This window comes from Hydractinia symbiolongicarpus, chromosome 1 (assembly GCF_029227915.1).
Source record: "Hydractinia symbiolongicarpus strain clone_291-10 chromosome 1, HSymV2.1, whole genome shotgun sequence".
Classification (NCBI taxonomy): Eukaryota; Metazoa; Cnidaria; class Hydrozoa; order Anthoathecata; family Hydractiniidae; genus Hydractinia; species Hydractinia symbiolongicarpus.
In genome coordinates, this window is record NC_079875.1 from 26,852,328 (window position 1) to 26,880,031 (window position 27,704).

A 27,704-nucleotide genomic window follows, 5' to 3' on the forward strand; every position below is an offset into this window, starting at 1 on the left:
ACTTACCCAAATTCGTCCCAGGTACTCCGCGCTATTAAACATAAAAAAATTGCACCCCACAAAATTATTGATCGGACATCTAAATATAAATTTACTCAGAAGCAAAGTACTATCCTTACAGGAGGTTGTCAAGGATCATTTGGACATTCTGCTGATATCTGAATCAAAACTTGATCAATCGTTTACCGATGCTTCAATTGCCTTAAATGGTTTCAAACGTCCCTATCGAAGAGACCGAAACAAAAATGGCGGGGGATTGGTTTTGTATGTTAATTGCGAAATAATTAGTAATGCTATAAAACTCCCTTCTTTACCTGAAGATATCGAAATAGTTGGGATCGAAGTTATCCTTCGTGCACAAAAATGGCCCGTACTGGGCATTTACTCACTCACTCACTGTGACTGTTATAAAAGCGGCGATGCCAAAAAAGAAACCCCGCATTATAAAGTACAGGTCTAAAAAAAACTTCAATAAATCCGAATTCCAAAAAGACCTTACTAAGTCAATGGAGTTACAGGAAGTGAATTTCGCAAACCTCGATACAGCTTTTAAGAACGTAATTGAAAAACATATGCCAGTGAAGCAAAAGATGGTTAGAAACAATCATGCACCATTTATTACGAAGAGAGTACGCAAAGAAATTATGATTAGAAGTAGAAAAAGAAACGTATATAATTCGAATCCAACTGCTGAAAATTGGAACTCTTTTTGAATTCAAAGGAATAACTGTGCAAAGATTGTCAGAGATGCAAGAAAGAATTATTACAGAAAACTTGACGTGTCGAAAGTTCGAGACAACAAAGCATTTTGGAAAATCGTGATACCAAATTTCTCCGAGAAAGCAATCAAGGAAAATATAACTTCATTAGTCGAAGATGATGCTGTTTTACGAAATAAAGTTGAAATTGCAAACGTCATGAATGATTATTTCGTAAATATCACAAGATCACTGAATGTAAACAACATCCCTGAAAACAATCCAGGAACAGCTGATGATTGCTCTCGTACCGAGGTTGATGCATTATTTCAAGTTTCAAAGAACATCCGAGCATAAAAAATATCAAATCAAAATTCTCCAAAGGTGCTGACATGGACGAAATGAAATTCTGTCATGTTTCTGTTGAAAAATTAAAACTTTATATTGGTTCTTTAAAAAGTGGCAAGGCTTGTCCAGAGGGAGACATACCTGCAGATCTTCTCAAAGCTCACGCAAATGTTTTTGTTAAGCAGTTGAGTCACTGTTTTAATGACTCAGTAGATAGTTGCATCTTTCCTGAGTCTTTGAAATTTGCGGATGTGTCTCCACTCTACAAAGCAAAGTCTAGGGTCTGCAAAGAAAATTATCGACCAGTTAGTAAACTGCCAAACATGGCTAAGGTGTTTGAAAAAATCTTATTTGAACAGATAAGTGAGTTCATGGAGGGGAAAATGTCCCCTATCTTGTCTGGATTCAGGAAAGGATACAGTAGCCAACATGCTCTTTTAAATCTAATGTGCTTTCTTCAAAAAAAGTTAGACTCTAAAAAGTGTGTTGCTGCCTTGCTCATGGATCTAAGCAAGGCTTTTGACTGTATTAACCACAAGCTACTTATTGCTAAGCTTCATGCTTATGGATTTTCTTCTAGTGCATTATCTTTTATTTGGAACTATTTAAAGAAGCGCTTTCAGAGAGTAGGTATTGATGGGGTTTTTGGTTGTTGGAAGGAAATCTTTTCTGGTATACCACAGGGGTCAATTTTGGGGCCGTTACTGTTTAACATATTTTTAAATGATTTTCTTTTTCAATATGACGTGAATATGCCGCCCTGCTCTGATATTCTAGTGTGTAACTGTGCTGACGATAATACGTTTTGTGCATCAGCTGAAACCTTTCACGAAGTAAAATATATGTTAGAACAACTTTTTAGGTCAGCAGCTTTATGGTTTTCCGATAATGGCTTGCAATTAAACGCAAGCAAATGCGATTTTATAATATTCGGAAAGCCAGAAAGTCCACAAATCCGGCATTTAAATTTAAATGGAGCAATTTTATCTGCATCCAAATTTGTAAAGCTTCTTGGTATTAAATTTGACAGTCAACTTACTTTTGCAGATCATATAAACACACTGTGCAAAAGAGCTAGCTGTAAATCTAATGCCCTGAAGAGAATTTCCTGGATTGTTGATAATAAACAGAAAAGTTTATTATATGCAACATTCATAGCATCTGAGTTCAATTATTGTCCTTTAGTCTGGGGATTTAATAGCAGGAAATCTATTTCAAAGGTGGAATCCATTTCTTCTACGAAAAGAATTCATATGCAACATTGTAGACAATTACTAAAAGAGGTCTACAAGACGAAATGGAAATTGAATCCTTCCTACATGGAAGGTGTGTTTCAGTTTAGAAATGATACTGGATATAATTTAAGGTCATTAAGTGCTTTAGTTAGACCTAGAATAAAATCTTCAAAATATGGGCTGCAAACATTTGGATATATAGCCTCCCAATTATGGAATTCTCTTCCTGATGAAATCAAATCTGCAGAGTCTTTGGTTAAATTCTGTAGAGCTATGGGCGAATTTTCTTCTTTCCAATGCAAATGTCGGATCTGTGCAGAATACATAATTAATTTAGGAATTATTTAATTTTTCGTTTAAACAGTCGATTTTAATTAGTCTTGATAGACTAACCATCTTCTCCAGTAGAGTCTTTCATGTTTTTCAGCCAAAAAGCTTCCGGATTGATTCTACTAGAGAAATGGTATTTTATTATTATATATTATTAGTTTTTTTTATTAGTATATTTTATTAGTATATTTTAAATCTTTTGTACATTATCGACTATAAATAAAGCAATCTATCTAGTTACCCACGCAGGAGATGACGTGAGCTATTTCCACCCGTTTCCATGTTATTTAGCCTTAAATTTAAAAGTGCAATGCAATGCCTTCACTTATCTCAATATACTTTCCTTTGACGTCAATATTGCTCTAACGTCAAACTTTGCTAATTTACAGAACATATTTATAGGCGATGTTTAATAGACTTTATCAAATAAATTTTATCCACTTTGCAAAAGCCCTCTCCCGCAAAATATGCACAAGATGTAAAAAAAGCGTAAACAGTCATAACAATAATAATAATGTCAGAAACATTAAAAGTTCTACCAGTGTGCCACAATATGTGAGAAAAGCCGAATACTTTCGTAAATTATAATTAATGTGCGCGGTATATTATTTTTCAGGAGCCTCGTGAAAATTAGAATAAGCGTAACTATAAAACCTGCAAGGAGCGCGCAATACTTAAATCTGTCCAAAAGGCTTGGTGCGGGAAAATAAATACGCGGGAAAAATGTATAAAATATACATACGCGAAACGTTCGCAAATTAAAGTGTAAGAGCATAGAACTTTTATATATATTGCAGTTTTTATATATTGCAGTTTGTCGTACAGGTTAATTGCACACGGTACGCAATATAATAAAAATATGTTAAAAAGTAAAAAATCACATACAGCGACCCACTATCCTCGATTCTAACTCTACTGGGCTCTTAACATTGCTCTTTCCATCTGAAACCAAACTAAAAAAGTGATACAGCAAGTTATGCCGTAGAAAGATTGGAAGACTGTTCAAATTTTAAAAAATCGACAAATTTAAAAAAAAATCAACTTACCATGGTTCAGTCTGACGTATTTTCTTTTCTTTCTTCTGAATTTTCTTTTGTCATTCTATAAATAAATTAAAAACAGATGCAGCGTTCTTTGGATCAGGTAAATGTAAAAATAGATGATAAATCAGTAAAAACGCAACTTACCATCGGCTACTGCAATTTTCTTCCCAACCACTGTTAGTTTCATTTTTATTCTTTTCTCGTCTTCAAAAACTCTTCTCCCTCGCTCAACGCGGCTAATTTCGACAAAGCACAGAATTGAATCGTTTTGGTTAATGAATTTCTATTCTAAAAATGTCGTGGGATATCAGTAACCGTGGTATGAATAACATAATAAATGACATAGACAAGATACAATGTCATTATTAATTCCTTACTGGGTAGTTATAATAAACACAAAAAACAATTAAACTAAAAACCTACGCTTGGGGAATATGTTTTACAAAAAAGTTAAAGAATATTAGTTCCCAAATACTGTACTTAGTCTATTATTTCCGCTTTGATTTGGTGTCAGTTATATTTAATTCGGGTGTTAACACCTTTCTTAGAAATTGTAAACATTGGATCTAAAGAATATCCGAAAATAACATAACTAATGAAGACTAGGTTGCTGTAAAAAGTTCTACACGTGTTTAAAAGTGTGAGGTATGAGACATGAATTATGAGGTGCGGTGTCCAGTCAACCATCGCGACCCAGGTTTAAGTCAATTGTTGACTGAAAAAAGAAAGATATTTCCAGGCTGTATTAGTCAGTTTTCTGAAATTATGCAAATCTTTCTTTTTTCTAATATAAACATTACTTAATCACGCTTAAAATTTGTTTTTAGAAAATAATGTATTGTATGTCCAAAATATACTAGTGTACCTCGGTTATTGTTCTAACGATGAATTTCTAAATGCTTAGTTTTTAATTATTTTTTTTAATCGATGTCTAAAAGTAAATTTGAAATATATCATGGAAAGCAAGCCTGTGTGTCAGTAGTACAAATGGGGTTAATCACAGTTCCAAAACATTTTTTTCGACTTGAAATTGTTTTTATACTAAATATGTTTTTGTGTAATATCACGTTGTTTCGAATAATTTTTTCCTTCAAAATTTGCATTTTTAAAATCTTAGACTTAACGTTTTTCAATCCAACGGCTAAAATATATAGAACCTGATACGAGGCTGGACCCTAAAATCCAATTATCCCCTATCAATACGAAAAATCGCAAATATATGAGACACTCATCTCTTTTAAATATCCCTCTTATATAGCTATAGAACCTGGGACGAAGTTGTTGAACCTAAAGTACAATTATCTTGTTTAAATACGAAAAAATGCAAATATTTGAGACTCGTCACTTTGAAATGCCTCGTTTATCAATTCTACGTCTAAAATATATAGAACCTAATACGAGGTTGTCGTCCCTAAATGACCATTATCTTCTATCAATACGAAAAAATCGCAAATATTTAACATTGTCTGATAGATTATTAAGATTATTAAGTTTCACGCATGCGCTTTGTAATTTTTTGTTTTTTGTTTTTGTACAGTTTACGCATGCCCTTTATGTTTTAGTTGTCCTCTAGTAGGAAAACGTATTTCTCGTGGTTTTATTTCTTGTTCAAAAACTTAGTAAGAGGAAAACAGATTTCACAAAGTCTCTTTTTTTGAATGTCTCTATCTTAATAAAATCAACTGAGAATTAACCAACCATTATTATATCTACTTCCTGTTATTTATTTATTTGTCATTTTGCTAAGCAAAACTTTAACATGGACTGTTTCATTGTTACTAGTGGTTTCACCAACCTTCTCTGCTGACGCAGGTAAAGCGCACTCCTCGTATTCATGATTTTCTTCCTTATTTTCTTGCTTCCCTTCAAAGTAGTGGTGTTCTTTTCCCGAATCATTTACGACATATCTATTTGAACTATCATTGACCTGCGGTATTTTTTTATAACTTTTCCTTCTGTCCTTTATTTCATTGCTGCTTTTATTTAAGACGTCGACTTTTTTATAACACTGGCGAAGAGCGGTTAAAAACAGGGGTGCAATATTATCACATTCGTGGGTAGCGTTTTCTTTATCTTGATAATTCCCCAGGTGCAATGACGTGCGTTGTTGTTTTTTACGTATACTACTATTGAGTTTACACACATTAAAACATTAGGTCTATTATCTACTGCTTGTAGGCAAGGATTTTTTCCTGCGGAGTGGTTACATTTTCTCCAGGCGTGGCTATAACAATTTCAACACTTTTCTCTCTTTCCAGGACAACAAGAGCAGGTCTTACGACCTATAATGTAATACGTGTAACCCAGACAATCGAATATCGACTATACTATAACCATCTGTACTTATAAAATTCTTTTCATTCTGGTATACAGAGGAACATTCTTTAGCTTAGTAAACACCTTAAAATAATTCACCAATCTCGTCATAATTCCACCAGTTCCCAGACTCCTTTTTTGGTTTAGCGAATGTGTATAAAACGTCCCCGTCAGCAGTTGGGTTGAATCCGTCATAATCTAACAGTGTCATAACGAATCTAAATTAAAAATGGCGGCTATGTTATTTACGTGAAATGAAACTAAAAGTAGCTTGTGGATAACCGTATAACATAACTTATAGAATGTCGTTAGACTTTGCCCACAAGGTTTTTTCGAGATTATCTAAATTGTTAACAAAAAAAGTTATCCGTTGGTTCAAATATTTATATTAATTAGGCTTATAATTAACAAGGTAACTAACTTGCTAAGACTCGAGGCTAACACTTGGGTTGACACTTAAGCAATCCTTGATTCTTTGTTGTTGTTCTCCTATAAGACAAGAAAAATCATGAGACAATTTATAAAACTTTAAAATGGTATCCACAGCAATGTAAACAAAACTTTAATGTTTACAGGCGTTTACTTATTTATGCGCATAATCAAATCACGTCCGATCTAATTACTTGAATCGTTGTCATAGTAGCTTCTGAAAAAGTTAATGTGCGTCTATGAATATTTCAAGAGACCTGGTGTGATTTCCTGAACGTGATGCGACACTTTTTTTTTTGAATTACAAATCCATCGAATGCATTTGTCCACTTTAATGACTCATATACGAGATACCGTGAGGCGAGATGTTGATGGCCTGATGGACAGAAAGTGTGAACAGCAGGCCGTTGTGAATAAGAAAATCAAACAAAGAAATTTACGCTAAAATTCTTGCCAGTTATTCTTGAAAAAAGAAAAGAGTTGCATTTCGTCTTTCTGAAAGATCTATAAATCAAATTAATAAGCTGAGGCTTTCTTATGTGGTCTTGCTTTTTCTACCTCTACGCATATGGGTACATTACGGAATTTTATTGCATAGCAAATAGGTTTGTGTTAGCCGAATAATTGCCTGTACGTAGTTTAGCACTTTAATTTCCTATAGATTTCTGCTATATAAAGGTATATAAATTCAAAAATATTTTTGCCTTGTTCTTCAATAATAAATCAATATGCTCGTCTGTGACGCAACTCAAAAAGCGATAAAAAAGTTGAAACAAAAATATGTCATTTTGTCATCATACATTTACTAATTCACAGTCAGAAATGACACAACAAGCAAACTTATTTATTTCTGTTTTACTTCAAAAGAACAATTTGGTCGCAGCGAAATGTTTCTGACTCACTATCGCCCTAATTTGTTGATAATGCTTTACTCTACAGGAGAAGAAGCTTGTATAACTGTGAAATCATCCATCGATGATGTATTAAAAAGTTGAATTGTGCAAGTAATTCAGTGGAAAATTTACGCATCTTAGCGAAACTACCGTCACGTATGTATCAAATAACACGCATCTTATACATGTTGTCTAGATAACAAAATAATGACGTCACTGTTTTATTTGCATGGATTATCTTTTTTCCTGCTTTGTTGCTACCTTCAGAACTTCACCATGCTAGTGAACCATGATAGTAAAACTTTATAATTTGAGAAGAAGTTAGGAGAATATTGTTAAGCTTATCTTGTATAACATTTATCTTTAAAGTGCAATTTTTTTGTATCAATACGAAAAATCGTAAATATATAACACTCGTCTCTTTTAAATGCCTCATTTCTCCATTTTACGACTAAAGTATATAGAACCTGAAACGAGGTTGTCGATCCTAAATGACAATTATCTTGTATCAATACGAAAAGCCGCAAATATAAGAGACACTTGTCTCTTTTAAATGCCTTGCTTATCCATTTTACGACTAAAATATAAAAAACCTTTGCGGAGGTTGTAGCACTAAGTGAAAATTATGTTGTATCAATACGAAAAATCGCAGATAAGTAACAGTCGTCTCTTTTAAATGCCTGGTTTATCAATTTCACGGCTAAAACATATAGAACCTGAAACGAGGTTGTCGATCCTAAATCACAATTATCTTGTATAAATACAAAAAATCGCAAATATAAGAGACACTTGTCTCTTTTAATTGCCTCGTTTATCAATTCTACGACTAAAATATATAGAACCTGAAACGAGGTTGTCGTCCCTAAATGACAAATAACTTGTATCAATACGAAAAGTCGCAAATATAAGAGACACTTGTCTCTTTTAAATGCCTTGCTTATCCATTTTACGACTAAAATATAAAAAACCTTTGCGGAGGTTGTAGCACTAAGTGATAATTATGTTGTATCAATACGAAAAATCGCGGATAAATAACACTCGTCTCTTTTAAATGCCTGGTTTATCAATTTCACGGCTAAAACATATAGAACCTGAAACGAGGTTGTCGACCCTAAATGACAATTATCTTGTATAAATACGAAAAATCGCAAATATGTTACACTCGTCTCTTTTATATAGTTTAGTTCTTTCCAAAAAAAAGCTTATAATACGAACTATGAAAGAGCCATTAGCTTACGCAACAGCCTTTAGTGGAGGCCAATTCCACAAACTTTGTTCTTCAGTATATTGCATGTGGTCTTTTCCCACAAAATTTTACACAAAATTTTAAGAAACCGCAGTTTGCAACATAAAAACACAAACAATCTTACCACCCTCTCATAATTTAAAATAAAGTCATAAGCCCACGTAAATTTCCAATCAAATGTCTACAAACCTCTGTAAGAATAACCTGGTATTATACGTGTAGGCTGACAAAAGTTTAACAGGATGGCAGAATCAAAACAGTAAAAAATAACTTAACACACACGCTTTAACTTCTGAAAAAGTTTATTGCACTGGTCATATTGCACGTAGTCCCCTGTGAAAATGTGAAAATAATTATACTCTTATGGGCATGAAAATACATCCTACTATCCTGCAAAAGTTTAAGTCCTTGAAAGATTTTGTAGGTAGCTAGCTAGCTTGTTACATCATAATTCGTGCTCATAAAAGAAAAGAAGTTTCGAAACTAAGGTAGCTAGCTATAGATAATTAAAAAAGAGGAATAACAATATAAGTCATAGGTTAGAGCTAGCCATGGATGAGGAGCTGAACTTGGAGGTTAACATTATCTAGCTAGTTATCGGCTTGCTAAATAAAAAATGTTGGTGTTTTAACTTTTGCGGGTGTCCAAACCTTTAATTTAATGCTGAGCCTCTGAGACATCTCACACGTTAAGGTAAATATACTTTCACGTGTTCTAGCCATATTTAAATCTTAAACCAATTTCAAGACTACGAACGGAGATTTTAAGGTAGCATACTAAAGTCAGATAGCTAGCCTTCATTGCTATTCCTTTAAAATTTTTCTTCAGTTTTAAGAGCTTTTTAAAATTTCTGAAAGTGGCCAAATACTAGGGGAATTTTCAAATAATGTTTTAAATGCAGTGTTCTTTTTACGGTATATATGTATAACACAGACATTTAAATGTGTTTTTATTAACTGACAAAAACTTTGGCAGTTTTATTTTGCAAAATAAAATTGCTTAGTAATTGTTTTGGCTATACGGGGTAACAACGGGCTGTTTCTTGTGTTTATGTTTAAACCGAAGTTAAGATATAATTTTTTTAAAAAAGGGTTCTACGCTTTTAGATGTGCGACATGGTATATTTGCACTAAGTGCTCCGCCTGGTGTTAGCGACAAACTGTTTCCTGTGTTTCTTTTTAACCGAAGTTGCGATAAATTTTTTTTGAAAAGGGTATTAATGTAATTAACTGTATGGATAAGCGTACTACGTTCAGTATCCTAAAAAAAAAAATGGCAGACGCCGGGTCCCCTGGCTAATTTAAATTTAATTTTCCGTCCATTTTATTCCAATTTCAAATCCTGAAATTTGCACATTTAACCACATTTTAATCGTCTTTTCGGTTTTACTAATCAAAACAGTGTTAATGCTGGGTGCTTTGGGTAACGTTCTAACGACGTAAAAAAATAGTACTCAAAATAAGCTGTATTTACCATAAAATAACAATTAAGTTTGGTTAAAATCACTGTCGTGCCCTGTTTCGGTTTTGACAGATGGAATCAGAAGATTCGGGTTAATTGTGCTTATGTAAAAAATTTTTGAAGAGCCTGAAACTACAAGAACGTGTAATTAAGTAGTATGGGCACAGACCACAAAGTTGTTAAGCTAAGAAAAATTGTCATAGTTTACGAAATAATGCTGTTGTCATACATTCTGGCAAAGTGGTAAAATCTATGACAGGAAGCAATTCCCAACTGAAAGTTTTGCAGTTGCCAACTTTGTGGCAACATATAAAAACATTTGAACATTAGAAATGCGGAAACGCTTATAACTTTAGAAAGAAACGCGAACCCCGATAAAACTTAGCAATCTTATTGCAATAAAAAAGTAATAAATAAAAAAACATTCTACCATTTTTTATGAACATACGATCTTGTAAAAAGGAACTATTATAATATTAATATATTTTTTTCTTTACGTTTCATATATATACATAGCTAATAGAAAAAAAAATTAATTAGCAAAATGACGTTTAACATCACATAGACGAAAATCAACTTTATAATCATCAATATGAACATCCGCCTTCTCCGCCCGTAATTAAAAAACGTAGTTGATAGTTTATATCAGAAAAGAAAAGAACGCTTTGCATAATTTCAAAGAACTCAATGATTCATCTCTTCAGTCAACAAATAATCAGATTCTCAAGCTTCAGTTGCGATTGTTGGCACAAAATCTCACGGTTCAATGTAGCCCAATTCAGCCTTTCTTTAAACACGTAATATATTTTTATAACAACCTAGTCTTCAATAGTTATGGCGGCCATGGACTATTTTTTCTGCCCGGACAACAAAAATGCAATGGAGCGAAAACGTACAAACCTTGCCATATTTACAGTTTACGAGACAGATTATAACAAAAATAAAATAGCATTTCACCTGATAGTTATAAAGGAAGTGACTTCCACAGTGGAATTACTAGCACACCTTTAACTTCTTTGTCAATGGTAAGTAGTTGTATTGATGCACCCAAGAATATAAAAATGCGTCTGCGCCTGAACTTCCTGAGCACAAGAAATTTGAATAAAATCTATCCTGTTTCTTGTTTTGAAAAGTAGCGACACATTCAATTGTAAAAGATCCCCATTGTGACTACCTGGATACATTCTGGACTAGTCTCCCAATCAACGTAATCTATATTTCTCGAGATTTTATCAGCGGTTTTATTAAGGAACCTTATAAGATTGATATAATAAAATCTTAATAGTTCAACTATCTTTAATGAAATACTTTAATACTCCCAGATGAAATTATCTTAGTAGCTGTGTAATTATCAGTAAACCAAGTTGTTCCTTAAGTTACTATAAGCCAAACTCTACCGCTTTTAATTCGCAATACGGAGCGGACACCATCTTATAACCTCTGTTTTCATTTGCTGCCCTGTCAGCAACTTCTACGCCTTCTGATTGGACAAAAATATTTTTCTTTCTTGATCTTGTATACAAGACGAAATATAGCTCCTGGAGAGTTTAAATCAAAAGATTTTTCTAAAAAATCTATATATACAATGGAATAAAAAATTATAAAGCAGTCGCCCAGATATTCGGTTTCCATAGTTCCTATTAGTGCCAAAAGGTTTTTTCCATTAAACACCTAGATATTGGAATTAGGGTCAGCAACTTTGTCTCAGGTTCTATATACTTTATCCGTAAAATTAATAAACGAGGCATTTAAAATTGACGAGTGTCTCATATATTTGCGATTCTCGTATTGATACAAGATAATTGTCATTTAGGGTCAACAAATTTGTCTCAGTTTCTATATACTTTGGCCGTAAAATTGATAAAAGAGGCATTTAAATTTGACGAGAGTCTCATATATTTCCTATTTTTCGCATTGATGCAGGAAAATTGTCATTTAGGGTCAACAACTTCGTCTCAGGTTCTATATATTTTAGCGGTAAAATTGATAAACGAGGCATTTAAGAGACACGAGTGTCATGTATTTGACATTTTTCGTATTGATAAAAGATAATTGTCATTCAGGGTCAACAACTTCGTCTCAGTTTCTATATATTTTAGCCGTAAAATTGATACACGAGGCATTAAAAAGAGACGAGCGTTGTATATTTGCGATTTTTTGTATTGACACAAGATAATTGTCATTTAGGGACGACAACCTCATCTCAGATTCTATATATTTTAGCCGTAAAATTGATAAACGAGGCATTTAAAAGAGCCGAGGGTCTCATATATTTGCGACATTTTGTATTAATACAGGATAATTGGAATTAGGCTTAGCAACTTCGTCTCAGTTTCCATATATTTTGGCTGTATAATTAATAAAGCGAGGCATTTAAAAGAGACGAGTGTTATTTATTTGCGATTTTTCGAATTGATACAAGATAATTGTCATTTAGAGACGACAACCTTGTCTCAGGTTCTATATATTTTAGTGGTAAAATTGATGAACCAGGAATCTAAAAGAGACGAGTGACTCATATACTTGCCATTTTTCGTATTGATACAGGATAAATGTCATTTAGGGACGACAACCTCGTCTCAGGTTCTATATATTTTAACCGAAAAATTGATAAACAAGGCACTTTAATGTGTGCCATGAATTTGCGATTTTTCGTATTGATCAAGATAATTGTGCTTTAGGGTCAAAAACGTTTCAGTTTCTATATATTATAGTCCTAAAATTGATAAACAAGACATTTCAGAGTGACGAGTGTCGTGTATTTGCGATTTTTCGTATTGATACAAGATATTTGTCATTTAGGGACGACAACCTCGTCTCAATTTCTATGAATTTTTGTCGTAAAATTGATGAACGAGGCATTTCAAAGTGTGCTATGTATTTGCGATTTTTCGTATTGATCAGGATAATTGTACTTTAGGGTCAACAAAGTATAAGGTTCTAGATATTTTTCGCGTAAAATTAATAAACAAAGCATTTCAAAGTGACGAGTGTCATATATTTGCGATTTTTCGTATTGATACAGGATAATTGTTATTTAGGGTCAACAACGTTGTCTCAGGTTCTGTATATTTTAGCCGTATAATTGATAAACGAGGCATTTCAAAGTAACGAGTGTCATGTACTTGCGACTTTTCTTATTGATACAAGATAATTGTACGTTAGGGTTAACAACGTCTCAGATTCTATATAATTTAGTCATAAAATTGATAGACGAGGCATTTCAAAGTGTGCCATGTATTTGCGATTTTTTGTATTGATACAAGAGAATTGTTATTTAGGGACGACAGCCTCGTGTCAGGTTCCATATATTTTAGTCGTAAAATTGACAAACGTGGCATTTAAAAGAAACGCGTTTTATACATTTGCGATTTTTCGTATTGATACAAGATAACTTTCATTTAGGGACGACAACCTCCTCTCAGGTTCCATATATTTTAGTCGTAAAGTTCACAAACGAGGCATTTCAGAGGGTGCCATGTATTTGCTATTTTTCGTATTGATCAAGATAATTGTCACTTAGGGACGACAACCTCGTCTCAGGTTCTATATATTTTAGCCGTAAAATTGATAAACAAGGCACTTTAATGTGTGCCATGAATTTGCGATTTTTCGTATTGATCAAGATAATTGTGCTTTAGGGTCAAAAACGTCTCAGTTTCTATATATTATAGTCCTAAAATTGATAAACGACACATTTCAGAGTGACGAGTGTCGTGTATTTGCGATTTTTCGTATTGATACAAGATATTTGTCACTTAGGGACGACAACCTCGTCTCAGGTTCTATATATTTTAACCGAAAAATTGATAAACGAGGCATTTCAGAGTGATAAGTGTCATGTATTTGCGATATTTCGTATTCAAACAAGACATTTGTCATTTAGGGACGACAACCTCGTCTCAGTTTCTATATATTTTAGTCGTAAATTTGATAAACGGGGCATTTCAAAGTGTGCCATGTATTTGCGATTTTTCGTATTGATCAAGATAATTGTCATTTAGGGACGACAGCCTTGTCTCAGCTTCTATATGTGTTAGTCGTAAAATTGAAAAACGAGGCATTTAGGAGAGACGAGTGTTTTATATTTGTAAGCTTTCGTATTTATACAAGATAATTCTAATTTCGGGACGACAACCTCGTCTTAGGTTCTATATATTTTTCGTGTAAAATTCATAAATGAGAAATGAGGCATTTCAAATTGACGAGTATCATATATTTGCGATTTTTTGTATTGATACAAGATAATTATCATTTAGGGACGACAACCTCGTCTCAGGTTCTATATATTTTAGCCGTAAAATTGATAAACGAGGCACTTTAATGTGTGCCATGAATTTGCGATTTTTCGTATTGATCAAGATAATTGTGCTTTAGGGTCAAAAACGTCTCAGTTTCTATATATTATAGTCCTAAAATTGATAAAAGAGGCATTTCAGAGTGACGAGTGTCGTGTATTTGCGATTTTTCGTATTGATACAAGATATTTGTTATTTAGGGACGACAACCTCGTCTCAATTTCTATATATTTTATTCGTAAAATTGATAAACGGGGCATTTCAAAGTGACGAGTGTCATATATTTGCGATTTTTCGTATTGATACAGGATAATTGTTATTTAGGGTCAACAACGTTGTCTCAGGTTCTGTATATTTTAGCCGTATAATTGATAAACGAGGCATTTCAAAGTAACGAGTGTCATGTACTTGCGACTTTTCTTATTGATACAAGATAATTGTACGTTAGGGTTAACAACGTCTCAGATTCTATATAATTTAGTCATAAAATTGATAGACGAGGCATTTCAAAGTGTGCCATGTATTTGCGATTTTTCGTATTGATACAAGATAACTTTCATTTAGGGACGACAACCTCGTCTCAGGTTCTATATATTTTAGCCGTAAAATTGATAAACAAGGCACTTTAATGTGTGCCATGAATTTGCGATTTTTCGTATTGAAGAAGATAATTGTGCTTTAGGGTCAAAAACGTCTCAGTTTCTATATATTATAGTCCTAAAATTGATAAACGAAACATTTCAGAGTGACGAGTGTCGTGTATTTGCGATTTTTCGTATTGATACAAGATATTTGTCATTTAGGGACGACAACCTCGTCTCAATTTCTATATATTTTAACCGAAAAATTGAAAAACGAGGCATTTCAAAGTGTGCTATGTATTTGCGATTTTTCGTATTGATCAGGATAATTGTACTTTAGGGTCAACAAAGTAAAATGTTCTAGATATTTTTCGCGTAAAATTAATAAACAAGGCATTTCAAAGTGACGAGTGTCATATATTTGCGATTTTCCGTATTGATACAGGATAATTGTTATTTAGGGTCAACAAGGTTGTCTCAGGTTCTGTATATTTTAGCCGTATAATTGATAAACGAGGCATTTCAAAGTAACGAGTGTCATGTACTTGCGACTTTTCTTATTGATACAAGATAATTGTACGTTAGGGTTAACAACGTCTCAGTTTCTATATAATTTAGTCATAAAATTGATAGACGAGGCATTTCAAAGTGTGCCATGTATTTGCGATTTTTTGTATTGATACAAGAGAATTTTTATTTAGGGACGACAACCTCCTCTCAGGTTCCATATATTTTAGTCGTAAAGTTCACAAACGAGGCATTTAAAAGAGAGGAGTGTTACATAATCGCCATTTTTCGTATTGATACAAGATAATTGTTATTTAGGGACGACAACCTCGTATCAGTTCCTAGATATTTTAGTCGTAAAATTGATCAACGGGGCATTTCAATGTGTGCCATGTATTTGCAATTTTTCGGATTGATACAAGATAATTGTCATTTAGGATCAACAACCTCGTCTCAGGTTCTATATATTTTAGTCATAAAATTGATAGACGAGGCATTTCAAAGTGTGCCATGTATTTGCGATTTTTTGTATTGATACAAGAGAATTTTCATTTAGGGACGACAACCTCGTCTCAGGTTCTATATATTTTAGTCGTAAAATTGAAAAACGAGGCATTTAGAAGAGACGAGTGTTATATATTCGCCATTCTTCGTATTGATACAAGATAATTTTCATTTAGGGACGACAACCTCGTCTCAGGTTCTATATATTTTAGTCGTAAAATTGAAAAACGAGGCATTTAAAAGTGAGTAGTGTTATATATTCGCCATTCTACGTATTGATACAAGATAATTTTCATTTAGGGACGACAACCTCGTCTCAGGTTCTATATATTTTAGTCGTAAAATTGACAAACGAGGCATTTAAAAGAGACGAGTGTTATATACTTGCGATTTTTCGTATTGATCAAGATAATTGTTATTTAGGGACGACAACCTCGTCTCAGGTTCTGTATATTTTAGCCGTATAATTGATAAACGAGGCATTTCAAAGTGTGCCATGTATTTGCGATTTTTTGTATTGATACAAGAGAATTTTTATTTAGGGACGACAGCCTCGTGTCAGGTTCCATATATTTTAGTCGTAAAATTGAAAAACGAGGCATTTAGGAGAGACGAGTGTTATATATTTGCAATTTTTCGTATTGATACAAGATAAATGTCATTTACAGTCAACAACTTTGTCTCAGGTTCTTTTATCTTAGCCGTGGAATTGATAAACGAGGCATTTAAAAGAGAGTAGTGTTATATATTCGCCATTCTTCGTATTGATACAAGATAATTTTCATTTAGGGACGACAACCTCGTCTCAGGTTCTATATATTTTAGTCGTAAAATTGAAAAACGAGGCATTTAAAAGAGAGTAGTGTTATATATTTGCAATTTTTCGTATTGATACAAGATAAATGTCATTTACAGTCAACAACTTTGTCTCAGGTTCTTTTATCTTAGCCGTGGAATTGATAAACGAGGCATTTAAAAGAGAGTAGTGTTATACATTTGCGATTTTTCGTATTGATACAAGATAACTTTCATTTAGGGACGACAACCTCCTCTCAGGTTCCATATATTTTAGTCGTAAAGTTCACAAACGAGGCATTTCAGAGGGTGCCATGTATTTGCTATTTTTCGTATTGATCAAGATAATTGTCACTTAGGGACGACAAGCTCGTCTCAGGTTCTATATATTTTAGTCGTAAAATTGAAAAACGAGGCATTTAAAAGAGAGTAGTGTTATATATTCGCCATTCTTCGTATTGATACAAGATAATTTTCATTTAGGGACGACAACCTCGTCTCAGGTTCTATATATTTTAGTCGTAAAATTGAAAAACGAGGCATTTAAAAGTGAGTAGTGTTATATATTCGCCATTCTACGTATTGATACAAGATAATTTTCATTTAGGGACGACAACCTCGTCTCAGGTTCTATATATTTTAGTCGTAAAATTGACAAACGAGGCATTTAAAAGAGACGAGTGTTATATACTTGCGATTTTTCGTATTGATCAAGATAATTGTTATTTAGGGACGACAACCTCGTCTCAGGTTCTGTATATTTTAGCCGTATAATTGATAAACGAGGCATTTCAAAGTAACGAGTGTCATGTACTTGCGACTTTTCTTATTGATACAAGATAATTGTACGTTAGGGTTAACAACGTCTCAGATTCTATATAATTTAGTCATAAAATTGATAGACGAGGCATTTCAAAGTGTGCCATGTACTTGCGATTTTTTGTATTGATACAAGAGAATTTTTATTTAGGGACGACAGCCTCGTGTCAGGTTCCATATATTTTAGTCGTAAAATTGACAAACGAGGCATTTAAAAGAGACGCGTTTTATACATTTGCGATTTTTCGTACTGATACAAGATAATTTTCATTTAGGGACGACATCCTCCTCTCAGGTTCCATATATTTTAGTCGTAAAGTTCACAAACGAGGCATTTAAAAGAGAGGAGTGTTATATATTCGCCATTTTTCGTATTGATACAAGATAATTGTTATTTAGGGACGACAACCTCGTCTCAGTTCCTAGATATTTTAGTCGTAAAATTGATCAACGGGGCATTTCAATGTGTGCCATGTATTTGCAATTTTTCGGATTGATACAAGATAATTGTCCTTCAGGGTCAACAACCTCGTCTCAGGTTCTATATATTTTAGTCATAAAATTGATAGACGATGCATTTCAAAGTGTGCCATGTATTTCCGATTTTTTGTATTGATACAAGAGAATTTTTATTTAGGGACGACAACCTCCTCTCAGGTTCCATATATTTTAGTCGTAAAATTGACAAACGAGGCATTTAAAAGAGACGCGTTTTATACATTTGCGATTTTTCGTACTGATACAAGATAATTTTCATTTAGGGACGACAACCTCCTCTCAGGTTCCATATATTTTAGTCGTAAAATTCACAAACGAGGCATTTAAAAGAGAGGAGTGTTATATATTCGCCATTTTTCGTATTGATACAAGATAATTGTCATTTAGGGACGACAACCTCGTCTCAGTTCCTATATATTTTAGTCGTAAAATTGATCAACGGGGCATTTCATAGTGTGCCATGTATTTGCGATTTTTCGGATTGATACAAGATAATTGTCATTTAGGGTCGACAACCTCGTCTCAGGTTCTATATATTTTAGTCGTAAAATTGAAAAACGAGGCATTTAGAAGAGACGAGTGTTATATATTTGCAATTTTTCGTATTGATACAAGATAAATGTCATTTACGGTCAACAACTTTGTCTCAGGTTCTTTTATCTTAGCCGTGGAATTGATAAACGAGGCATTTGAAAGTGAGTAGTGTTATATATTCGCCATTCTTCGTATTGATACAAGATAATTTTCATTTAGGGACGACAACCTCGTCTCAGGTTCTATATATTTTAGTCGTAAAATTGAAAAACGAGGCATTTAGGAGAGACGAGTGTTATATATTTGCAATTTTTCGTATTGATACAAGATAAATGTCATTTACAGTCAACAACTTTGTCTCAGGTTCTTTTATCTTAGCCGTGGAATTGATAAACGAGGCATTTAAAAGAGAGTAGTGTTATATATTCGCCATTCTTCGTATTGATACAAGATAATTTTCATTTAGGGACGACAACCTCGTCTCAGGTTCTATATATTTTAGTCGTAAAATTGAAAAACGAGGCATTTAAAAGAGAGTAGAGTTATATATTCGCCATTCTTCGTATTGATACAAGATAATTTTCATTTAGGGACGACAACCTCGTCTCTGGTTCTATATATTTTAGTCGTAAAATTGAAAAACGAGGCATTTAAAAGAAAGTAGTGTTATATATTCGCCATTCTACGTATTGATACAAGATAATTTTCATTTAGGGACGACAACCTCGTCTCAGGTTCTATATATTTTAGTCGTAAAATTGACAAACGAGGCATTTAAAAGAGACGAGTGTTATATACTTGCGATTTTTCGTATTGATCAAGATAATTGTTATTTAGGGACGACAACCTCGTCTCAGGTTCAATATATTTTAGTCCTAAAATTGAAAACCGAGGCATTTAGGAGAGACGAGTGTTATATATTTGCAATTTTTCGTATTTTTACAAGATAATTCTGATTTCGGGGCGACAACCTTGTTTCAGGTTCTATATATTTTAGCCGTAAAATTGATGAACCAGGCATTTAAAAGAGACGAGTTTCTCATATATTTGCGATTTTTTGTATTAATGCAGGATAATTGTTTTTTAGGTTCAACAACTTCGTCTCAGGTTCTTTTATCTTAGCCGTGGAATTGATAAACGAGGCATTTAAAAGAGGCTAGTGTTATATATTTGCGATTTTTCATATTGATACAAGATAATTGTCATTTAGGGTCGACAACCTCGTCTCAGGTTCCATATATCTTAGCCGTAAAATTGATAAACGCGGCATTTAAAAGAGACGAGTATCTCGTATATTTGCCATATTTCGTATTGATGCAGGGTAATTGTACTTTAGGTTCAACAACCTCGATTCAGGTTCGATATTTTTTAGCCGTAAAGTTGACAAACGAGGGATTTAATAGAGACGAGTTTTTCATACATTTGAAATTTTTTGTATTGATACAGGATAATTGTACTTTATGGTCAACAACTTCGTCTCAGGATCTTATGTCTTTGTCGTGGCGTTGGTAAACAAGGCATTTCTAAGTGCCGAGTGTCTCATATATATGCGATTTCTCGTATTGATACAGGATAATTGTACTTTAAGGTCAAAAAATCGTCCCAGGTTCTATATATTTTAGCCGTGGAATTGATAAACGAGGTATTATAAAGTGACGAGTATCATATATTTGCGATATATACAAGTCAAGAAAACTTGTTTAGTGCTTCTTACGTACTTGATTAAAAAAAAAAAGATTTTAAATATAATTTTCAACAACTACATAATACACCGAGGATATATAAAACAATACTTAACAAAACATATAACACATAACGGCAAACCCTAGGGTGTTTAAATTAAATTTTTGGCGATAAGTCCAGAAAGAGCCAGTGGTGTCTCTTAAAACAAATTCTGTTTGAAACGTTTTTCTCAGGGTTAATTCTGAAACAAACCGCAAACCGTTCATTTTTTTAAACTACTGAGGTAACATCTCTTACTTACTTCTGTTAGTCAACTAAATTTGATGAATTATACCTTCTTCTTCTTAAGAAGACATGTTTTGAAATTTGTTAACGTAAATTTATGAAATAAATAAGAAACCTATTCTACTATAACCTATAGTTCTAATAAAATAGACGATATGTGCTTTTAATAATTTGCTTACGTAAGTTAAAAAGTATAATTGTCAGAAAATTTTTTTAATTTCTTTAATGTTTTTGTAATAAACGTTTGATAGTGTTATTACGAGTATCATCATAAGCAGTTTTGTTCTATTTGTCTCGTATATTGACATCGATGTGTGGTATAGACAACAACAACTTCACACATTCAATATGATTATAAGCAGATGCAAAATGTAATGGTGTGTTATTGTTAATGTTTCGTATATTGACATCGATGTGTGGTATAGACAACAACAACTTCACACATTCAAAATGATTATAAGCAGATGCAAAATGCAATGGTGTGGCATTGTAAATGTCTCGTATATTCACATCGATGTGTGGTATAGACAACAACAACTTCACACATTCAATATGACCACCACGAGATGCAAGATGTAATGGTGTGCTATTGTAAATGTCTCGTATATTCACATCGATGTGTGGTATAGACAACAACAACTTCACACATTCAATATGATTATTAGCAGATGCAAAATATAATGGTGTGGCATTGTTAATGTTTACATTGTTAATGTTTGTGATGTCATGATTAATTAAAACTTTCAAAACATCATGATGACCATAACATGCACTGCAGTGATATGCATTCCATTTACGTTTATCCACAGCATACACATCGCTACCAGCATCACTCAAACATTTCACTATTGATGGTTTATTGCAACGTGCTGCTTTCATCAACAGTGTTCTTTCATAAACTCTCATTTTAACGATACTTGGATGATCAATAAGAATTGCTTGAAATGTCTTGACATCACCATTTTCAATAATTTCTTCAAGTTCTAAACACAAATTATGTGGTAATAATTATAAGCAAAAATGACAAGGGTGTAAACTTTAAATAAAAATTATTGGCATGGAATACTTTCTTTCTCACATTTCTGACTCATGAAATAAATTTGCGCTAAATTAATAAAAATTAAACTCAGTCGGCGCAAAATTTAAATAGGAATCTATATTTCTAACCTCTTATGTTTTAAGAACATTTATATGCTCAATTGTCTAAAAATTAAAACTTTAAGAACATAATTGTAAATAAGTTTATTTGGGTTATGTCATTTTTCGTAAATAATAAAAATTAAACTCATCATTTTTTAAACTGATATACGACTAAGTGTAAAAATATAAAGTGCGTAATTGATATTCTGTTTTACTATTAATGCAAATTCCCTGGAAACAAAGTTGCCGCGGGCGTTCGCAATTGACTTTGGTGACATCTTCGTTCAATGTTTCCATTTTTTGCACGCATTAGTTTTATTTACAGTCCTCTGAAAGAAGAAAAACGTTGTTAGTTTTTATCCTCGATTTTTTTTAGGTGCAACCTAACAGTGTGCAATTTTTATACCGCAAGTTTATCATATGTAGTGCGAGTTACAAATTTAAACTGCGAGTTTGACGTATCATAGTGCGAGTTACAAATCTTAAACTGCGAGTTTATCATATCTAGTGCCAGTTAAACATTTTAAACTGCGAGTTTAACGTATCATAGTGCGAGTTACAATTTTTAGACTGCGAGTTTAAAATATCTATTGCGACTTACAAATTTTAAAATGCAAGTTTATTATATCTCGTGCGAGTTACAAATTTTAAACTGCGAGTTTGACATATCTAGTGCGAGTTACAAATTTTAAAGTGCGAGTTTATCATATCTCGTGCGAGTTACAAATTTTAAACTGCGAGTTTGACATATCTAGTGCGAGTTACAAATTTTAAAGTGCGAGTTTATCATATCTAGTGCCAGTTAAAAATTTTAAACTGCGAGTTTAACGTATCATTGTGCGAGTTACAATTTTTAAACTGCGAGTTTAAAATATCTATTGCGAGTTACAAATTTTAAAATGCAAGTTTATGATACCTCGTGCGAGTTACAAATTTTAAAGTGCGAGTTTATCATATCTAATGCGAGTTACAAATTTTAAACTAAATAAGGAAAACAGGAAAATCCACATGCTTTTCCAAGCTACTCTTTTTTAAAAGCGCCTAGGGGACAATTATTAAAGAAAAACGGTTCTGGGTGAAAGTTATTGAGGGTCAAGAGAAATTACATTATGTATTGTTCTTACTTTACGACGAAAATGAGGTTGTTCTTAGTTTTAGAAACAACAATTTGAACCTAAAGTTGTTCTTTTGTTATTTGTATTTGCCAGAAAGGAAAGTCTCATGTTCTTATAAAATTATATATGTAAGAAAAGCGTGGAAGTCGCTGCTTAGGGCATGTATTTAGTCGATATTAGCAAGAAGTAATTGTACGGGAGGGTATGGATAGATTCTTCAGTGAGGAATTATCATTAGTAGGAATTATCTAGGGCGGCAATTTTATTCGGATTCTCAAACAGTTTTTTTTAAAATTTTAAAAGTGGCAAGTGACATTACAACGACACGGTGAGTTGTTAAGAATTAAAATGGAAGTAGGCAAACTGGCTTTGATTGGCGCAGCAAGTATAAATATTTAGGGGGCAGTGTGGGAAGAAGTGGAGAAGAACATCTATTGTGCTACGAGTGGTGAAAACTGGAGTAATAGTACTACGGTAAACTACAAGTGGTTAGAAATGGGATTGAAACTACTGTTAATCATCAAAAACTACATATAGGGACGAATAAATTAAGTCTAATTTCTGCGTACCGCAAGAGAACAAACCCCAGTCTTTGTCGCCTAAAATCTCTTTCAGCATATTGGTTTTATCTTAAAATAATTTTTGGTGAAAAAAATTTTTTCCAAAGCCTAGCGTACATTTCTGAACAGTACTATGCACAGTACACAGCAACAAGAAAAACTTTCAAAGTTGATGAGTGTTAAGAATTAATAGCATTGGAATAATACTTGTGCTCAATAAATTGTTTTCTTCGCCATAGTAGGATTATTATATAAAAAAAGAACATATAAAATTTACAATAAAATACACGAAGCTTTTTATAAATAAAACTTAACACCTTCAGGTAAGTAAGGATTATTTACGAAAAGCTTCGTGTATTTGATTGTAAATTTTAGATTTTTTTTTTATATCACTTGTGCTCACGTTATTACATATACAACCTGTTTTAGGTAGTAATAGTCTTTTAGCAATACCACAATTACTGTGTATCGAGAAAAATTATCTCCACCACATAAAAAGCTTCATACCTTTAAAAGAGTAACGCTTCTTAGCAAGCTGGAAACTTATTGGCTTTACATCACTAAATAAAAACACCGTTTAATTATAGTGCTGCTATTTTTTTAATCTTTATCAATCTGTACAAACATTTAACACACAGGCTGTAGAAATATTTCAATTGTATGCGAGAAATATTGAAGCAGTTGTAATGATATATCAATCATTTAAAACAGTTCAATGACAACAAATTCTGATTCTGATCAATATGGTGATGTGTAGAGACGATGACAAGTAACACATAGAGGATTTTAAATATACCTACTTCTGTTGTTGTTTTCCAGAACGAGGATTTACAATTGGTTTCTCGTACTCTATAAAATACAATAAAAATTTTTTAAAATTCGCACAATTTATGTTAAAACTTTAATCAATAAAATGAAAAACTCACTTTTCAGACTTTCTACTAAGTTCATTAGATCAGTTGTTAATTGTGAATAGTTGGGTTGAGTTTCAACTTCATCAATCAAGTTTCTATAAACAGAACATTCATTGAGATCTACACCAACAGTGGTGACGTCATCTATTGAAATATTTATTTCGCCCAATGGATTTGACAAAATATCTGCTTCGTTCATTTGATGAAGATGTGAATTGAATGTTGGGATAGTTCTTGGAAACGAGGATAGCCTGCGAAGTTGTCGTTCAATTTCCAACTTTTCAGTAACTAACTCAAAATGAGATTTTAAATTAAAAGCTTGAACGTAATCTGTAAATTCTTGTACTTTCTTATTGTCGACAAAACCATCACAAGTCAATTTTGCTTTAAATTCTTCAGACTTCTCATCGAATATCCGCAATAGATCTTCTTCTTCTTTATTTATTATTTTGAGATATTCGTCTAGTCGTTTTAACTTTCTTTCTTTTAATTTTTGAACAAATACTTCCCTTTCTTTCTCCAAATTTGTTAAAGCGTCACCGTATTTTCTTGTTAACTTTTCCAACACCACTTTTGTTTCATTGAATGATGTAATAAACGACTGAAACCACTTTTTGGCTTCCAGGCCAAAATCATCTATCGATTTAATTCTGTGATTCTTATGTTGTCGGTGTTTGCAATAAACACATGTTAACAAATTTTCACAATCGATACAGGCAAATTTGGCAAGCGAGTCATGTTGCTTACAAAATGGTTGGAGTTCTTGCAGTTTTTGATTGAAAATGACATTGATATATGATTTTTTGGAACAAGAATGAAAGTTTTGACATTTTTCACAGATCTTTAAACTGCATTTTGTACAGGAATAGTTGATCATCTGGTTGCAGTCTTTACTTTGATGACATAAAGAATTAACTTTTTCACCAGGGGAGCTATGAACAAAGTAATATCAATTTTTTTACAAAAACATTCTATGTAACTAAATTATATATCCTTATTATCCATTATAGTGACTTTCTTGACATATGCTAAACACATTTTATGACGACCATGAGCTGCTATTTTTGTTACTTTTTTCTTATTTTTTGAACACTTTGTACTCACGATATGAATATTTGGTATAAAATTTCTGCTTTAAAATATAATTTCCCTATGTTTATTATTCTTTTATGAAGAGCTTTTAGATTTGTAATTGTATTTTTTTGTTCACATACAAACCACATTTGTGTATAGGTAACTGAAATGTTTGAAACTAAAAACTTTTTCACAAAATTATGTCTGTGTTATTTCCATGCGCGTTTGTCTAAATTAAACATTCTGACAATTACTGAGAGAAGTACTAAGTAGTATTGAGCGTGTTCAGTATTATGTACATAGGATTAACTTACACTTTGTCCAAAATGCCAGTTAATGTAAACACTTTCATTAATGAGGATGTTGTTTGTTCGTGAGTAATTGTTGTCTTTTTAGTACACCTCACTGGACAAGACAGTTCAGCACTCCCATCTTCCATAAATAATAAAATACCATCTAGACAACCTTGACAATAAGTGTGCCCGCAGTTCAGTTGTTTAGGCTCATGATAGGTGTCTAAACAAATCTTGCATTCCAACAACGCAGCAAGCTCAACTTTTGATAAAGCCATTTTATTACAGAAACTTGAAAATACTTCTAAAAAATAAAATTCAAGCACATTTTTAATTCCAGATAAGTGAGATTGTTTAGTATATTTATGAGTGAACAGCTTTCCACTGAAAAATGCTTACGTGGCATGAAAAAAAACTACTAGTAAAGCGATAAAAAATCCATATGAAGCACACAATCTTTCAATATCAGCAAAGGTGATAAAAACATGCTACGCAAAATGTCAATGTCAAGAACTCCAACTCCAACCAAGCAGAAATTATCATATATGTCAGAGAAAAAAGAGTGAGAATTTGCCAAAAGTTGTTACAGCCATTATTACAGCAAATGCAATATATGGCTTTCTGTAAAATAATTATCATATATGTCAGAGTGAAAAAAGTAAGAAATTGCCAAAAAGGTGTTAAAGTAAAGATAATTCCACAGATTCTGTTTCATATCACTCCAATAAAGTTATTCAAAATATTATTTATGAAAAAAGAAATAAAAAATCAAGATTATGAATCAAAAAGTATACTCCGCCTAGATTTAGCATAATCAACAAACAGTAAAAACTTAGATATTAGGCTGAAATAATGTTTTACTCACAGCACAATCAATCGAGTACTTTTTAGATTGAAATTTTTCGGCGTTATGTTTCCTTTCTACAATGCTACACTTATCATCAAACAGCCTTTATATGAAGCAAATGCAATATATGACTTTCTGTAAAACAATGAATTTCCAAACCAAGTATATAGTAAACGTTTAAAGTTATTTAATATTTTAGGTCATAAGATATATACAAAACTTTTTCTTCTAACTTGTGTTTTCAAAAATATCTTTTACAATACTGAAACTACAAATGACACGTCAGTGTTTGTCCAGTAATAAAAATATTTAATTAAACAGTGCAATAATAGACCTCTTTTGTTGCCATAGTTCGTATTTGATTTCAGAAGCTCTTCATCGCAGATAAGACACTCCTTTATTTGTTTGTCTTTAAAAAGCTTAGTAGCGATGACGTCAAACGCTTGTTACTTCTTATCCATGACAACATGATTGTTGAGTCGCTCCATAAATAAACGAAATCGATATAAAATACTGACGAAAGTGTCTTTGTGACCTGATTGATTAATTTCGACAACATTACAGCAGATTGAAGCTCTAACCTGAGGATTGTACATTTCGATATCGGTGCTACACGTAATTGTGATGTAACCAACGACACTTGTGCATTCCCTACTGCATCAACAAAACGAATATATACACAACATCCAAACCCCTTTAGACTGGCGTCACAAAAAGCGTGTAATTCTACATGATCAGCATTAACATGGTCACCATACCACCGTGGAAAAACAATCTGACTACAACTCTCGATGTCGTCAGTGACTGACTTCCCTTCATCCAAACAATCACCATCAATCAACTCATCCAACTTTATACCAGCTATACAAACGTTCTGAAACAAAACCTTCAACTTCATAACAAATGAGATAATTAAACCTAACGGGTCATATATCGATGCGATGAAACTGAGCACCTTTTTTTTGGTTGGTGTCGACTTCGTTAAATGCAATAAATGTTTAATATCAAATACTGTATTGTCCTTCTTTTTGTCCCATGCAACACTCAATACTTTGGTACGCGATATTGAGCTTGTATTTGATGGAAACACGTTCGATACTCTTTGACTGTCTGTCATAAAATTAATCAAATATAAATTAATATTGTGACTTTCTAGATGTTGCTTTACATTTTATTTAGTGGGAGAATTTGCATGTCATATTTTTAAAACATATCAGTTAAATACTTACACTCCAATGCAACATCAGTTCTAAAATCT

General features: G+C 32.7%; 1 protein-coding gene across 1 annotated transcript; it reads right to left on the minus strand.

The window, feature by feature from the left end:
* Positions 1–20,180: 20,180 nt before the first annotated feature.
* On the minus strand, positions 20,181–26,670 carry LOC130648645 (putative ankyrin repeat protein RBE_0319). Its single transcript, XM_057454704.1, has 6 exons — positions 26,465–26,670; positions 25,621–25,903; positions 24,245–25,164; positions 24,119–24,167; positions 23,826–23,878; positions 20,181–21,486 (listed from the first exon to the last, which is right to left on the minus strand). The coding sequence occupies exons 2-6, from the start codon at positions 25,875–25,877 to the stop codon at positions 20,789–20,791; spliced, it is 1,977 nt and encodes a 658-aa protein (XP_057310687.1). The 5' UTR covers positions 25,878–25,903; positions 26,465–26,670; the 3' UTR covers positions 20,181–20,788.
* Between the last annotated feature and the right edge of the window lie 1,034 nt (positions 26,671–27,704).